Below are 17,593 nucleotides of genomic sequence, written 5' to 3'. Positions count from 1 at the left end.
GACAAGAACCATGAAGACGGAGGTGTACCCTAGACCATAATGTGCTGCTGACAATGTGACAATACTCTGGGAATGTTCAGCAATACATATAACAAGACAATGTGTCTTGTCACAAATCCAATGCTATCTTACATTGGTATGAGGATATGGTTCCATAACTCGACTGGTCTGCACAGAGTCCCCACCTGAATATCTTTGGGATGAACTAGAACATCTATCTTTTTTGAGAGAACCTGCAGACGTTTGCAGAATGAATGGAGGGAAATACCAGCTGAGGTCTATCAGACGTTACTAGAAGGTATTCCACGAAGAGCATCCAATGTCATTAGGGCCAAACAGGCCCCACTAAGTATTAACATATGGAAATAAATACTACTTTTGATTCCTGGTCAGGTGTTCAATTGCTTTTGATAGGAGAGTGTATATCAAGATAGCTTAAGACTCAGTTTTCACCAGGGTTCCTCGCAAGTGGGAATAGTCAAGGATAAAGGAACATTCTTCCAGGTGATAACTGGTCAATGGAAAAAAAACAACAGCAGTCACAACTTGGCATGGTCTTCAAGAGGTTGATGAGCCAAGGTACCATGGAGTGAAGGAGTAAACAGAGAATGTAAAAACAGCACAAAGACAATCACAGGGGCATCAGAAGTTGCAAGTTCAACAGGTCAACTAAGGCTAAGAGGTTAAGACTCAAGGAATGAAGACATACAATGCCAATATTGGAGAAGGCAATTTATCAATAGGGCAATAATTCTTAAGAATAAAGGGAATCTTCATCTTTGTGCATACCCCAGAAGAAGGACACATTCATAACATTGTTCAGGGCAAGAGGGGTTAAGCATGACTGAAGTAGGAAGGAGGGCATTCAAAGGTTTCAAACACTTACTCTGTGTAGGACCACCCAGAGTAGATACAGTGCAAGAAGTCAAAAAAGGAGGAAGTAGTGGAAGATACACTCATTGTGAGAACAATCCCTCCCCTAAAAGAAGATGTCAGAATTTAATTAAATTTTCTCTGTGTGATTGTATCATTGTTATAAGTGATTACATATCAGAGCAGAAGGGTCATTTATTGTGGAGAACCGACCCCTTGTAGGGAGCCTCTAGTACCCTGTTGTACCGCCTCTAGCTTGAATACAATATGTGATACAGGCAGGCATGGAGCCTCTAGTACCCTGTTGGACCACCTCTATCTTCGATACAGAATATTATGCAGATGGGCATGGAAGCTCTAGTACCCTGCTGTACCGCCTCTAGCTTGGATACAAGATGTGATACTGCAGCATTGAGGCTCTAGTACCCTGTTGCATCACTTCTAGCTTGGATACAACATGTGATACAGTTGGGCATGGAGGCTCAAGCACCCTGTTGTACTGACTCTAGCTTGGATACAACTAGAGATGAGCGAGCACACTTGTCCGAGCTTGCTACTTGTTTGAGCATTAGGGTACTCGAGATGCTTGGTACTTGAGTCGAACACCATGCAGTACTCGAGTCACTTTTATTTCCCTTCCCCGCATGTTTAGCGCCATTTTTTAGCCAATAAACATGCGGGGAAGGCATTACCACTTTCTGCTGTGATGTGCCAGCCCTGTGCACATCTACAGCAGTGAGTGGCTGGGCTGATCAGGTGATTACTTAAACTGGTGCTGCCCGCAGCTGGCCTCAGGCAAATGCTGTCAGAGGTTAGGGAAAGTGTTGCTGCTGATATAGGGAAAGTGTTAGAGTGGGGATCCTCTCTTCAAAAACCCAATGGTCCTTCTTAGAGCTACTCCTCATTGTGTGCATTACTTTTGTGGCTGGCTGGGAGCAGTAGTGCACCAATTTTTATTTTCAAGTATATAGGCCTGTACAGAGCATTTCACATCTACCATTCTCTGTGTGCAGTGCATTAGGCAGAGTTCTCATCGGTAAACCTTACGCTAATTTTTCCTGGGGTACTGCAGAGCATTTCACATCTACCATTCTCTGTGTTGGGTGAAGTAGCCGCAGTTATCATAACTATCCACTAGGATAATAGTTCTCTGCCCCTGTGCAGAGTATCTGACATCTACCATTCACTGTGTTGGGTGAAGTAACCGCAGTTATCTGCACTATCCACTGGGTTAATAGTTCTCTGCCCCTGTGCAGAGCATCTCACAATACACTTCCTTGTGTGCAGTGAAGTAGCCGCAGTTATCTGCACTATCCACTGGGTTAATAGTTGTCAGCCACTCTACACAGCGTCTCTTATCTACAAGTCTCTGTGAGCGGTAAATTACCCCTAGCTATCAGCGCAAAACAGCGGTTTAATTTTTTCTGTCACAGCATAGAGCCTCCATTATCAACAAGTCTCTGTGTGTGCGGGGAATTAGCCCCAGTTCTTAGTGCTATAGAGTGGGTTAATTTATTTGAGCCCTGCTCTATCCTTTATCCGACATGATGAGGAGTAAGGGTAAGGTTCGAGGACGTGGAAGTGGGCTTCCAAGTGAGGGTGTGGGCACAGGCCGAGGTCCTGGGCAGGGTGAATCACAGCCTGCTGCAGAGGGATTAGGAGAGTGCCACGACTCTCCGCTCCCCTGCTTCATATCACAATTTGTGGGTCCGCATGGCAGACCTTTTTTACAAGCACAGCAATGCGATCAGGTCCTGTCGTGGATCTCGGATAACGCATCGAGCAATGTATCAAACCCCCATTCTTCCATGCAGTCCGCTATTACTGGGCTAGGGACTCCACCTCTGAATCCTCTGGCTGCTCCTCCTTCCTCCTAGCCTCGTCACTCCAGGAAAATGACAGATTCTGATCAGGCAGACTCCCAGGAACTGTTCTCGGGTCCCTGCCCTGAGTGGGAAAACGGTTCCTCAACCACCCAAGGAGTTTGTCGTGAACGATGACCAACATTTGGAAATTTCCCAGCATCCGGGTGATGAGGCTGGGGACTTGTGGCAACTGTCTCTAGAGCTTTTTGTGGATGAGGATGATGAGGAGGAGCACACAGAGGATTCAGAGGAAGAGCTGCTGGATGATGAGGGGACTGACCCCACCTGGCTTACTAAGCCTACTGAAGACAGGGTTTCAGAGGGGGAGGCAAGTGCAGCAGCAGGACAGGTTGGAAGAGGCAGTGGGGTGGCCAGGGGGAGAGGCAGGGCCAGAGGCAATAATCCCCCAACTCTGTGGATGTTTTTTAGAGAGAGCACGGATGACCGACGAACAGTGGTGTGCAACCTGTGCAACATCAAGATCAGCTGGGGAGCCACCCCTACCAGCCTCACCACCACCAGCATGCGCAGGCATATGATGGCCAAGTAGCCCACAAGGTGGGACAAAGGCCATTCACCACCTCTGGGTCACACCACTGCCTCTTCCCCTGGGCCACAACCTGGCACACAAATCCAATCCCCCTCCCAGGACGCAGGCACTACCAGAGCACCGACTGCTGTGTGATGTTCCCACGAGCTGGAATTCTACGCTGCACATGTTGGCCAGGCTGTAAGAGCAGCGTAGAGCAACTCTGGAATACCAGCTGCAACATGGCGGTGGAGTGGCAGTCAGCCTCCCCAGATCTTCACAGAGTGGGCATGGATGGCAGACATCTGTCAGGTTCTCAGAAACTTTGAAGAGTCTACCCAAATGGTAAGCGGCGATGCATCCATCATTAGCGTTACCGTCCCGCTGCTTTGCCTGCTGAGCAGTTCGCTGCTAAGCATAAAGGCCGACGCTTTGCGGTTAGAACAGGAGATGGGGGATGACAGTATGTTGCTTGATAGCCGGACCACCCTCACGTCTATATCTCAGCGTGTTTTGGAGGAGGAGGAGGCGGAAGAGACTGCTGGCCACACTGCAGAGGTTACCCATGCTGCTTCCATCTCCTCTGTTCAGCGTGTATGGGCTAAAGAGGAGGAGGAAAAGGAGGATCATGAAAGTCACCCTCCTAGCAAGGACAGCGATTTGTTGCATACTGGGACTCTGGCACACATGGCTGACTTCATGTTAGGCTGCCTTTCCCGTGACCCTCGAGTTAGACGCATTCTGGCCAACACGGATTACTGGGTGTACACCCTTCTCGACCCACGGTATAAGGAGTACCTTTCCACTCGAAGAGGAAAGGGGTATGAGAGTGATGCAATACCACAGGGCCCTGGTGGAAAAAGTGATGCTAAACTTCCCATCTGACAGCGCTAGCAGCAGAAAACGCAGTTCAGAGGGCCAACTAGCAGGGGAGGTGTGGGGATCAGGCAGCATGTCCAGCACAGGCAGGGGAACACTCTCCAAAGCCTTTTACAGTTTTATGGCTCCTCAGCAAGACTGTGTCACCACTTCCCAGTCAAGACTGAGACTGAGGGAGCACTGTAAAAAGATGGTGAGGGAATACATAGCCGATCGTACCACCGTCCTCCGTGATCCCTCTGCTCCATACAACTATTGGGTGTCAAAGCTGGACACATGCCACGAACTTGCGCTGTACGCCCTGGAGGTGCTGGCCTGCCCTGCCGCTAGCATCTTGTCAGAGAGGGTGTTTAGTGCAGCTGGGGGGATTATCATGGATAAGTGTACCTGCCTGTCAACTGCCAGTGCCGACCTGCTTACACTCATAAAGATGAACAAAGGCTGGATTTTCCTAGACTTCTCTTCTCCAACGGTGGAAAGCAGCGGATCCTAAAGATTCTTTTAGCTGCAACAGGAGAAATATGCATCCTCTCCCCCAAAAAGGGGAGAAATAGCTTGGTCTATCCCTTTCGGATCTTACTCCTCCTCCTTCTAAAACAGCATGTCATCACTCTGAACTGTCAATTTTTCTGCGGGCCAAAAGGCTCTGTTGAAACCAATTTTTTCGGAGGGCTGCCTCCAGGCTCTGTTACAAATTAAGCAACAACAATCTCTATCTATAAAAAAATGTTTATGGGTTTCACTTGCCTTCGGGATAAACCAATTTTTCAGGGGTACACTTGTACTCTTGGTACACCAATTTTTCAGGCATTCACCTATACTCTTGGTAAACAATTTTTTTCAGGTGTTCGCCTATACTCTTGGTACACCAATGTTTCAGGTGTCCGCCTATATTCTAGGTACACCAATGTTTCAGGGGTTCGCCTATAATCTTGGTACACCAATGTTTCAGGAGTCCGCCTATACTCTTGGTACACAAATGTTTCAGGGGTTCGCCTATACTATTGCTGCAGAAAGGTTTAAGGGGTTCGCTTATACACTTGTTACAGAAAGGTTTGAGGAGTCTGCCTATACTCTTGCTACAGAAAGGTTTCTGGGGTCCGCCTATACACTTGCCACAGAATTGTTCTTCCGGTGTTTGCCTATACACTTGCTACAGAAAGGTTTGAGGGGTTCACCTATACTCTTGCTACAGAAATGTTCTTGCTGGGTTCGCCTATACTATTGCTACAGAAATGTTTCAAGGGTTCGCCTATACACTTGCTACAGAAAGTTTTGAGGGGTTCGCCTATACTCTTGCTACAGAAATGTTTCAGGGGTCCCCCTATACTCTTGCTACAGAAATGTTTCAGGGGTTCGCTTATACTGTGGGTGCACAAAGGCTTTCCCATTGTTCTGCTATCTGACACATACAAAGAGTGAATCGGGCAGAAGTGTGGGCAGAGGCCGAGGTCCTGGGCGGGGTGAAACTCTCCCATGTTTGGGCACTTTAATTTCTTCAAGTTTAATACTTTCCTTGGGTTTTATGGGCTCACCTATGCTGTGGGTGCAAAAAGGTTTCCCAGCGCGGTGTCCAGCTATCTGGCACAAATACACTGAATGACTTGGGTAGGGTGCAGAAGGCTTTCCCATTGCGTTGATCAGCTATCTGACACATACACAGAATGAATTGTGTGGGGACACATGGGTTTCCCATAGCTACGTAACTCACAGCACCTTGGGTCACACAAGGTGGAGGCTGGGACCGAGCCTGACCGTGGGCCCGCTCACCTACTTCCCACACATAGGATTGCAGGTCCTACTTGGTCACGGTTTTTCGGGCTTATTATGCCACCTCCCCCTCCTGTTTGGAGTCTGGGGATCAGCGCTGGTCGACATGTATTTGCTGAGACACTGGTTTGGACCAATCAAAAGAAGCGTAACTGAATTAATGAGACGTTCACAGCAGTACTAGCATCCGAGTCCGCTTTATGCCCACGATTGCTGAGGGTGTGGGCAGAGGCCGAGGTCCTGGGGGAATTTGCAACTGCACCAGGTTTAACCTGTGGAACTTCTTTGTGGTTCATCCAGTCTTTGGAGCGATGAAAGGAACCATAACTGATGGCACATTGGGTCAACCAGGTGGAGGCTGGGACCGCGCCTGACCCTGGGCCCACTCACGTGCTTCCCACACAGAGTACTGCGGGTCCTACCTCGGTCACGGTTTCTCGGGCTTATTATGCCACCTCCTCCACCTCCTTGGGGCCTGGGGAACAGCGCTGGTCGGCATGTATTATCTCTTGCGTTACAAATTACCACAGTTATCCGAGATACTGGATTGGAGCGTTCATAGGAAGCGTAACTGATTTAATGAGACTTTCACAGGGTCACTGTATACCTGTGGTGGCTGCTTTTGTGCCACCTCTTGCTTCAAACCAATCTTTGGGGTTAGTATGCGCTGCTGCATTGTGCAGATGTGAAGAGGTACTGGCATCTGAGTCCCCTTTATGCCCACATTTGCGGCTACTGATAATTTTGTGACGGAGGTGGCATGGGATTGGAATGATGATCGTACGTCAATTTATCATCAATTCTCATCAGCATTGTGGGCTATCGCCCACACTTTCAAAGAGGGTCGCTGCCAAGCCCTGCCAACCCTCTGCAGTGTGTGTCTCTGGTTCATCTTCATCCAAGACGCTTTTATAAATAGACATGAGGGTGGCGTGGCTATCAAGCCAGCGTGTGGCATGAGGGCAGCTGAGCACTGCGCAGGGAAAATTTTGTGTGCGCTGTGGACGCAGGCCTCGTGCGGGGGGTTGGACAGCAATGCCAGCATGTAACCCAGGAGAAGAGGCAGTGGTGTCACCCGCAGGCGGTGATTGTCCTTGGTTGCAGCTAGTGTGGTGCTTAGCTAAGATGTGCCAGCGTGTGTGCCTTGCTACTTATGGTCTGTCCCAAGTAAATTGTTAAGGGGGTGACCGCCTGGCCCTTGCCCCTAATTTGGCTTAACAATGGGACCTGGGAGCCTCAGATGCACCCATGCATGCTGCCCCTGCCTTTCCCTATCTGTTTATGTGGTATTTCCATGACTTTCTGATGTTTTCAGGTGTTTCACACAACCTCCCCCATGCGAAGCATTGGTCAGCTTGAAAAATAATCGAGTCTCCCATTGACTTCAATGGGGTTCATTACTTGAAAAGAGCTTTCGAGCATTACGAAAAGTTCGACTCGAGTAACGAGCACCCAAGCATTTTGCTACTCGCTAATCTCTAGATAAAACATGGCATGGAGGCTCTAGCACCCTGTTGTGCCGCCTCTAGCTTTGATACAAGATGTGATACGGGCGGGCATGGAGGCTCTAGTACCCTGATGTACCACCTCTAGCTTGGATACAAGATGTGATATGGCCAGGCATGGAGGCTCTAGTACCCTGTTGTGCTGTCTCTAGCTTAGATACAAGAAGTGATACAGGTAGGCATGGAGGCTCTAATACCCTGTTTTACCGTGCCTAGCCTGGATACGAGATGCAATACAGGCGGGCATGGAGGCTCTAGTACCCTGTTGTACCACTTACTTCATGGATACAAGATGTGATACAGGCAGGCATGGAAGCTCTAGTACCCTGTTATACCACCACCAGTTTTGATACAAGATGTGATACGGTTGGGCATAGAGGCTCTACTACCCAGTTTTACTATTTCTAGCTTGGATACAAGATGTGATACAGGCAGGCATGGATGCCATAGTACCCTGTTGTACCAGCTCTAGCTTGTATGCAAAATGTGATACGGGCAGTATGAAGTCTTTTTACCCCCTCTAGCTTGGATGCAAGGTGTAATATGGGTGGGCATGGAGGCTCTAGTACCCTGTTGTACCACCTCCAGCTTGGATGTACACATCCACTGGTCCTAACACCTCCTAACAGTCTGGTCAGAACGGCACATTGGGGGACAATTCATTGATACAACTATCCAGCTTCTCCCATCCCAATAATGCGACCCTCTCAGACTCTGGTAATGGGGTGAAACCTCTTCTGTGCATCGTAGAGGCGTCTAGTGGTCAACAAGCTCTCCGGTGACAAGACCGTTCATCTAATCTCCACAACCCTCATCATTTGTATATCTGCCTGAGATGGAACTGCATGCCGGGTTTTGGAGTAAAATGACAACTTTTTCTAGGGGCTGAATTTTTTACAAAGTGTATTAAAAGGGTTGTCCAGCATTGTTTAAAAAACAGTTTTTAAGTGTTCGAATCTGTACAGCAGACCACATATCTGCATGTTCTATCCTCGTGCAAGACTCACACTAAAGTAGAACATGCTGAAACTTTTCTCGCAAAACATAAACTTGCATGATTTTCTCACCTGTGTGAATGCAACTTTAATTACAATAAAAATGAAAAGTTCTGAAACTTAATAATGTACTTCTGGGAAACATTCATAAAACATTCTATTCCAGCTTCTAAAAAAAAAAGTACTACATTTTTATCACAAGTGAGGATTTGCAAAACAATTGTGACTTTTTGTTGTCCGTCCTGCCATCCTTGGGAGGGGACGTGTCTTTCCTGTACTGACACATTTATACATGATTAGAACAGAGATGGACACCAGATTGGATACTTTTCTACGTAGGCACATGGCGAAACCAAGATGCACCTAATATATGAAGAGCTGTGTGTCTCCTCATGTATTAGGGACCGTTCACACGCATTACATGCAGGTTGCATCCAAATCCACAGCTGCGGAATCCCGCACCAAAATCCTTAGATCTAAGGGCTTATTCACACAAGTGCGTTTGTGCACATATTTGCACAGAGAATAGAACCCATTGTTTTTAGTGGGTTCAATCACACTATTGCTTTCATGTGCACAAAAAAAAACCTAAACCAACATCCTCTATTTTTATGCGCATTTGGCACCAAAGGAGTCTATCGGGGTTCGCATATGCAAACCCGATCCGGTTAAAATTGTGCAGCGAGTTCCAAACCAAAATCTGCAGGTCGTCTGCAGGAACGAAGAATAGCCGCAACCAAGTGGCGGCTATTATTTGAGATTTTTTGGTCCATTCACATGGCCGGCTGTGGCGTATGGCAGGGAACTTACGCCGCAGCCCCGACATCCCTCGGTTGGCAGAACTACTAGTAATCACTTTTAAATGCCTCACTAGAGGCAACTGTCAGTGTTTAGCAGCGCTAACCGCTGTTTAACTCCTTCCCTCTCCCTTTTCTGACTGGTCCCATAGGCTCCCATAGGAGTCTATAGAGCTGCCAGCGTTTTTCGGTCCAAAGATAGGGCAAGGCTTATATATTTAAGTGATTGTGTAATTAAGGGCAAAAACTATGATGGACAGTCTAACCCCTTAATGCACACTGCCGTAAATATACAGATACTCGTGTGATGGGTGCATCGTGATAACTTGATTTCTAGCAAGCAATTTACTATTCAAAATACAACAGTTTTACCGTAATTTTTCTTACTTGTACAAAAAAGAGGGTGGCCTTACATTTTGACAAAAGTTGCAACAAGTTGCTGTAAATTGCAGCAAAGTTTTGGCATACTTTTTGGTGTAAACGAAGCCAACTAGTAGGTGATCTAAGCTTAGACCAACTAGTCTTAAAAACTCCACAAACACATTTGTCTGCTATAGCCCTAAAAGCCATAAAAACAGGAGGAAGAAATAAGTAGAAGAAAGTAGTAAGAAGGGGGGAGAAGAAGAGGAAGAAAGAAGAATGGGAAAAAGGAGAAGAAGGAAGAAAGAGAAGAGGAAGAACAAAGAAAAAAGAATGGGAAGAGGAAAAAAAGGGTGAGGAGATTATGAAGAAGGGGGAAAGAAGAATAAGAAGAAGGAAGAGAGGAAAAGGGTAAAGAAGGAGAGGAGGAAGAAAGAAGGAGGGGGAAGAAGGGGAACAAGAAGAAGGAGGATAAAAAGAGGCAGAAGGTAAAGAAGGGGAAAAGTAAAAAAGAAGGGGAAGGAGAAGATGAAGAAGGGGAAGAGGAATATGAAGAAGGAAAAGTGGAAGAAGGTAAAGAAGGGAAGAGGAAGAAAGAATGAGGAGCAGAAAAAGTCAGAAAAGATGGAAAGTGGAAGAGGAAAAAGAAGAGAGAAGGCAAAGTTAAAGAAGGGGGAAGAGGAAGAAAGGAGAACAGAAGAAGTAGATCAAGAAAAAAAGAAGGAAGCAGAAATTTTAGTGGGTTCAGCTGAGACCAACTGCCTGAGGTTCAGCTTCATGCCGAACTGAACTTTTAGCAAAGTTGGACCCGAAATATGGTTGTACTGTTTTGGTTCTCGCAATACAGTCAAACCTCTAGTTTTGTAATCCGTCTGAAAGCAATCAGCTAAACTTGAAACCAATGAAACTCGAGGCAATTATTTCCATAAGAATCAATGTAAAAACTAGAAGCAGGCAACGAAAGTAAAGGTGAAATTCTGCGTTGAAGTATCAGTGAAACTGGAAACCGGCGAAAGAAGAAGGCAACGAAAGTAGAGGTATGACTGTACTAGTGTCGAATGTCAAGATAGCGTTTGTTACATCTATACATCATGAGATTAAAGGGGTTTTATCATTAACATAAAACCTTTTCCAGCTTCTGGGTCCATTATAAAATAAAAAAAATAGATAATACTCACCTCTCCTAGCTGAGCGTCTCATACTGCCCTGGAGCCGGTTTCCGGGTAGACCACCATGAGGAAGCACATGACCGCTATGACCAATCATAGGCCACAGCGTCTCATTCCCCCAAACTCCTGCAATCATGGCACCCAGGATATGAGTGCTGATGCCAAGAGCGCCAACCGTATGCTGTGGCCTCTTTAATGGCTTTACACTGTGCATGGATGTCATAAAATCACATGACACAGAAGCTGCTACAATTGTAACAAAGTGCAGAGTGAGGTTACAGATATAGAAAACTTTAATTTTACATTCTTGATGGTTTGTGTGAGCTTCCCAATAAAGATATATAGCCCCAATCCTGTGGACAGGAGATGAATGTCTGATTGCTGAGGGTCCAACTACTGGGACCCCAGCGATTATGACACCAGTGCACCCAAATGCCCCGTGTGAATGGAGTGGCAGTGCACATGCGTGACCACCACTCTATTTACCTCTATAGGACAGAGGGCAACAATCTCCACTTGTCCCATAGAGTGTGCGCCACCGAACCATTCACAGAGGGCATTCAGAGGTGCTTCTTTTGAGATCGCTAGGAGTCCCAGCAGTCAGACACCCAGAGATCAGGCATGTGTACCCAACAAGGGTAATTGGACCCCTGAGGAAGAATTGAAAGTTGTACTTATTTACATTGCTTAAATCTTATTGAATACTCTCCATGGGATACTTTTTACTAATCTCTGATACACTTCAGCTGGTATGTCCCTCTATTCATCCTGAAGACGTCTGGCGAGTTCTCTTAAAGAAGATGGATGCTGAACATATTTCCAGACCTGACGTTTCATGCATCTGTCATTGTGGCCAAAGGAGTCCCATTAAGTATTAACATATGGAATAGATACTACATTTGATTCTTGCTCAGGTGTCCAATTACTTCTGGCAGGACAGTGTACTATCAATGAAAACGAAAACTTCTACCATAAAAGACAAACTCCCATAGCTCATTGATATGTTGCAAATATGTGAGATGGAAATACCCCTTTAAACAAATGTGTAACTATAAAGGATGCAGAGGTTGTGTTAGTTAACGTAACACCTATGGATGGAAATGTTTTTGAGGTCTTCCACTTTGTTGGTATGTAACATAAAGTAGTGATCATGGGGGCAGGAAAACAGTGCCAGTCTATATTATATGTTTGCACTTAGTGGATAGTGGATTATCTGCTCCAGTGAACTAAATGGTGTATAGGCACTAGAGATGAGCGAACCTACTCGTTTCGAGTAATCACTCGATCGAGCACCGCGATTTTCGAGTACTTCCGTACTCGGGTGAAAAGATTCGAGGGGCACCGGGGGGCGGGGGGAGGCGTGGCGGAGTGGGGGGTAGCAGCAGGGAACAGGGGGGAGCCTTCTCTCTCTCCCCCCCACTCCCCGCTGCAACCCCCCACTCACCCACGGCGCCCCCCGAATCTTTTCGCCCGAGTACGGAAGTACTCGAAAATCGCGGCGCTTGGACGAAAAAGGGGCGTGGCCGAGTACGCTCGCTCATCTCTAATAGGCACATCTGGAAGCAGAATGCCCTATACAGGGTGTAGTCATAGTCTTCTCCAGCGCTGTATCTCACTACTGGTGTCCTATATGGAAATATCAATAGTGTACTTGGAGAAGAAGACATGATGATATGGCGGAGTGACCCCTGGGGGCCTCCGGAACATGGATTTCAATTTTGTGTTGTGGCCTCTGTAGGAAATAGAGAGTAAAATCCAATTGCGGTATTGAAGAGCAGCATGTGAGAAACAGAATCCTCATTCCGCATCTCTTTAAATCCTGTGGGATCGCCAATACAACTGAAGTCAGGAAAGTGTACAGGAGAAGTCCCAGAAGATTGGAAAAGGGCAAATGTTGTCCATATCTTCAAAAAAGGGAAGGAGGTGGATCCAGGAAACTACAGGCCTGTGAGCCTGACTTCTATACCGGGAAAAATCTGTGAACAAATTATTAAACAGCATATATGCAAGTACTTGGATGAGAATGGAGTAATTATCCAGAGCTAGCATAGGTTTGTAACAAACAAGTCATGCCAGACTAATCTAATTTCCTTCTATGACAGTTTTACCGACTGGGTTGATCAGGGAAATGCGGTGGATATAGTAGATCTTGACCTTAGTAAAGCAGTTGACAAAGTATCTCATACTATACTTATTGAAAAAATGATCAAATATGGGATTGACAAGGCAACTGTTAGGTGGATTCACAACTGGCTGAGTGATCGTACTCAAAGAGTGGTCATAAATGGCTGCACATCCAAGTGGAAGAATGTATCAAGTGGGGCACCACAAGGCTCTGTCCTGGGCCCAGTGTTGTTCAGCATTTTTATAAATGATCTGGAGGAGGGAATTGATGGGAAACTGATCAAATTTGCCAACGGCACAAAGCTAGGAGGGATAGCTAACACCAGGGAAGAGCGAGAGAGAGAGTATTCAAAAAGATCTAGAAAAGCTTGAACAGTGGGCCGCGACTATCAGAATGGTATTTAACAAGGAGAAATGCAAAGTCCTACATCTGGGCAAGAAAAATGAAAAAAGCGCATACAGAATGGGAGGAATTGGGCTAAGCAACAGCACATGTCAAAAAGACTTGGGTATACTAATAGATCACAGACTGAACATGAGTCAACAATGTGATGCAGCAGCCAAAAAGGCAAACACAATTCTGGGATGTATTAAGTGAAGCATAGAGTCTAGATCACATGAGGTCATTATCCCCCTCTACTCTTCCTTGGTCAGACCTCATCTGGAATACTGTGTCCAGTTCTGGGCACCCCACTTTAAAAAAGACAGACAAACTGGAGCAAGTTCAGAGAAGAGTTACCAAGACGGTGAGTGGTCTACAAATCATGTCCTATGAGGAACGGTTAAAGAATCTGGGAATGTTCAGCTTGCAAAAAAGAAGGCTGAGAGGAGACTTAATAGCTGTCTACAAATATCTGAAGGGCTGTCTCAGTGCAGAGGGATCAGCCCTATTCTCATATGTACAAGGAAAGACTAGAAGCAATTGGATGAAACTGAAAGGGAGGAGACACAGATTAGATATTAGACAGTGAGGGGGATCAATAAGTGGAAAAGGTTACCATGGGAGGTGGTGAGTTCTCCTTCAATGGAAGTGTTCAAACAAAGGCTGGACAAATATCTGTCTGGGATGATTTAGTGATCCTGCACTGAGCAGGGGGTCGGACCCGATGACCCTGGAGGTCCTTCCAACTCTACCATTCTATGAGTCCACTGAAGCAATTGCACCAAACTCCAACCCTCATTGATGCTGATAAGTACATTATGTTCTGATTGGGTCGTGCTCTTACTAGTAATTTTTATTTACACTGAATCGGCGGCTCGCTGTTCACTAACATGGTCCCGTAATGATAGCGTCAGCCCTGGACTGCTCTTTTGAACACCTCCATGTATCCTAGCAGAAGGAGGCCACTTTGAGTACCCTTTCCTTACTTCAGTCATGGCAGTGGTCCCACTTAGAGACACGGAAAATGATTTATGCTTCCCAAATGTGACTCTTCAACTTTGCAGTTGAATTTTTCTCTCTATCTCTTATAGGGGCCACTACACAAAATTGAAATCCAGGGCCCCCATGAGTCCGTACGCCATACCATCATGTAGCGCATCCATGTCTTCCAATCCAAGTCCACTATTGTTTTTTCAATATAGGCCACCAGTATTGACATATAGCGGTGGAGCCAACTTTTTGACTACCCCCTGTATACATGCACATTACTGCAGTTTGGTGTCAGCTTATGCATATGTTACATTGTTATCATATGCCTTCCCTCCCACATTATAAAAATAAGCTCAACCTCTAATGTAGCAGAGCTGAAGTTGCAATTTTAGCCTTTCGAGCTATTTCCTAGTTCAATAGTAGGGAAGTGACAAATTCAGCTCTGCTATATCAAATAATCTCAGCACGTTCACATCTGTAGTCTGTAGAACTTGACAACAAGGGTATGAACTAGAACCTCCACTGGATACTAAATCCCAATGACAGATCCCCCTAGGAGCTTGCAATCTAAAGGTTGCAGCCTCCTGACTGGTGCTCAGTGCAGAGAAGGAGAGGGCTCCATGTGATGGATAGACTGTGGTGATGCTCACATTTCCCCATCATCAGGCAATGTGGATGTGAGGGAGGTACTGCTGCTGCTGGAGAGAGAGCTGCTGCTCCCGACAATTTATGACTCTTTCTGTCCCTTTAAAACACTCCATAGCTGTGTTCAGTGACAAGCAGCTCTGTTCTTGTGCTGGGAGCACAGACCTGGGAGAGGGATTGCATTACATTGCATTGCATGGTGCTGGGTTGCAGCACAGGATGGAGTAAGGGCAAGAAGAAGGAGGCAACTGAAGAACCAGCAGCACTGGGGGCATCAGTGCCAGGGATCTAACTGCTGCCAGGAGCCCCTTATGAGGATACCCCCATTGTAGTATCAGGATTCTTTACCTTCTTCAGCACCAGCATCTATCTGTTGGAAGGATACAGGGCATCTCAGGATTTAAGGAGGCACTCTGCCCACAGCTAGGATACCAGCTTTACCAGGATACTACTACCAGCACCCCACTGAGTGGATACTAAGGATTTTGGAGCCCTTTAAAGTGCCAGTACAGAATTAAGCCCTGAGCACGTTTATCTGAGGCTGAAGTTTGCAGCAGGGGGTGCAATCAAACTTCTCATCCCCACATTTCATCCTCTTGGATTGGGAGGCTTTTTGCAGCTTGGATCTAAAGGGGGATGTGTATAATACAAGGTGCAGAGCTGAGCTGCACCTGCAGAGCTAAAGCCTGAGTGCCCACCAGTCCCAGACACCAAGCATCCCTGTGCCAGGGGGTCCTTCATCACCATCATCACCCTCCTCATCACCATGAGCTCGGTCAGGCTGTGTGGATGCGTCCTGCTCCTGCTCATCTGTGGTAAGTCACCCATTCTTGTCTATACAGCTGGCAGTGTGCTGGGATTTTGAGGTTGGCATTATCTCCGTGTACACACAAGCTGTGTAATCATGTGTGTACAGACTGGCATTGAGTTGGCACTGCATTGGGTTGCGCACACATTAACTTGGCACCCTGCTGGGATGTGCAGAGTTGTACTGGCATCCTGCAGTGAGCATGATTATACTTCCTATTGTATAGACTGGTACCTAGAGATTGGCACTGCCACCCTTGTCTGGGGAGACTATGCACCTGGAAAATGAGTGTTGCTTTTATAGGATCCATCTAAGCTGATGCAGACAGGGCATGAAGCTGCTGACTTGATGTGGCAGCATGGGCAGGCTTGTGGGCATCGTTGTGTCTATTGACTTACTTCAGCAATAGTTAGTAGCAGCACTGAACGTGTTAACTGATACAATATGGACTTTGTTGTGTATGTCATTTGGTGGTTTTGATGAAACATCTCTTTATAGAGTTATATGGAGATGTAGCAGTGCTGAGTTTGTCATGTGGCATTCATGGTGATTGAATATCCACTGAATTATCCATTCGCAGCACACAAACAATGCATGCGCACAGTCAGCTCTGCTACATCCAGTGCACATAGCGGAGTGCTCTCCTTGCACTTTGCTCCAGGCAGAGCTTTATTATTCATCAAGGCTCTCGGTCTAGTGTCTTCTCTTCTCACATGTTGCCTTCTTCTTCTACCCATCACCATAGGTGTTACCAACTTCTACACCTAGCTGCAGGGTGCCTGCCAGTCTCCAATCTGTATTTCCCACTGGCTATATGTCCCTTATATATCAACCCTCCAGAACCATCATCATTCCCTAGGCTGGCACAGATGTAGCAGAGCTGACTAGTCCTTTGACTCTTAGTGGCTGCAGTGTTGATGTGCTCTTATAACTCAATGGCTTAGGCCATATTTACAGAGGTGAAAAAAAGTGCGAGTTCTGTGCGATTGCGAGATGCGCCGAACTCCTTCATTGTAATATCCCATTATTTTCCCTCGCAGCCATGCTGTAAGATAGAAGAATCGCAGCATGTCCTATTTTTTAAGGATTATTTTCTATGGAAGCAAAAAAAAAAAACACATTTTTTAATTTTTTCTATTGGAACAACATGCAATTTTCACACGCATGAAAGCCTGCGTAATAATCGTATGTGCAGCGATGCATTTGATCACCAAACACATCGCAGTCGCAGGGAGAATTGTAGGCTTACAAGCACGGTATTGATCCGAGTTTCTCTGGCCAATATTGCGCTCGTCCGTGAAAATACGGTCTTCAGATAATGCAGTAGCTTTATCAGCAGTCCCACAGGTGACATAAAGTGATGTCAAATGACAAACTCAGCTCTGCTGCGTCACTATTAACACTTTTGCTCATCTTGCCATCCTAGTTCACACCAGCTGACAGCCATCAATCTTCTTTATTTGTAAGGGACCCCCACCCCTCCCAGCACCTCCACCACCATCGGAGCCCCTCCCCCGATGTTCTCTCCCTCTACATTGCTGTATAATCATTTTTCCACAAGATGAGGTTACTCAACCAACACATTGCAAATTCACAATTTATTTAACAGCTATTTTTTGTCGCCTTCTAGAAATGACTATTAGGGGGAAATGAGGAGCGTCTCCAAAGTACATAGCCCCCCCCCCCCCCCAAATCATACTCCGAAAAGTGGGACCTGGATGAGACTTGCCTTAGTTTGAAGTGCAATGTTTGTGAACCGCTTGCAGGAATTAATAGCCGGCGGTATTAGCCCAACCGTAATTGGCGCATATTTTAATTGGGTTTATTCGCCAAATTAAGTCATTGGGTGTCAAACCGACTGTTCTTACCTTTGCATCATCTAGGGATTGGCTGATGATGTCG

At 46.3% G+C, this 17,593-nt stretch overlaps 1 protein-coding gene across 1 annotated transcript in view; it reads left to right on the top strand.

The window, feature by feature from the left end:
• Positions 1-14,895: 14,895 nt before the first annotated feature.
• Positions 14,896-17,593, top strand: part of GFRA4 (GDNF family receptor alpha 4) — a 434,465-nt gene continuing 431,767 nt past the window's right edge. Inside the window, exon 1 of the mRNA XM_066572922.1 lies at positions 14,896-15,698. Coding sequence (XP_066429019.1) covers positions 15,650-15,698 — 49 coding nt within the window. The 5' untranslated portion in view covers positions 14,896-15,649. The remainder of the gene's footprint in view (positions 15,699-17,593) is intronic.

This window comes from Eleutherodactylus coqui, chromosome 7, assembly GCF_035609145.1.
Source record: "Eleutherodactylus coqui strain aEleCoq1 chromosome 7, aEleCoq1.hap1, whole genome shotgun sequence".
Classification (NCBI taxonomy): domain Eukaryota; kingdom Metazoa; phylum Chordata; class Amphibia; order Anura; family Eleutherodactylidae; genus Eleutherodactylus; species Eleutherodactylus coqui.
This window is presented reverse-complemented; position numbering and strand designations above follow the sequence as displayed.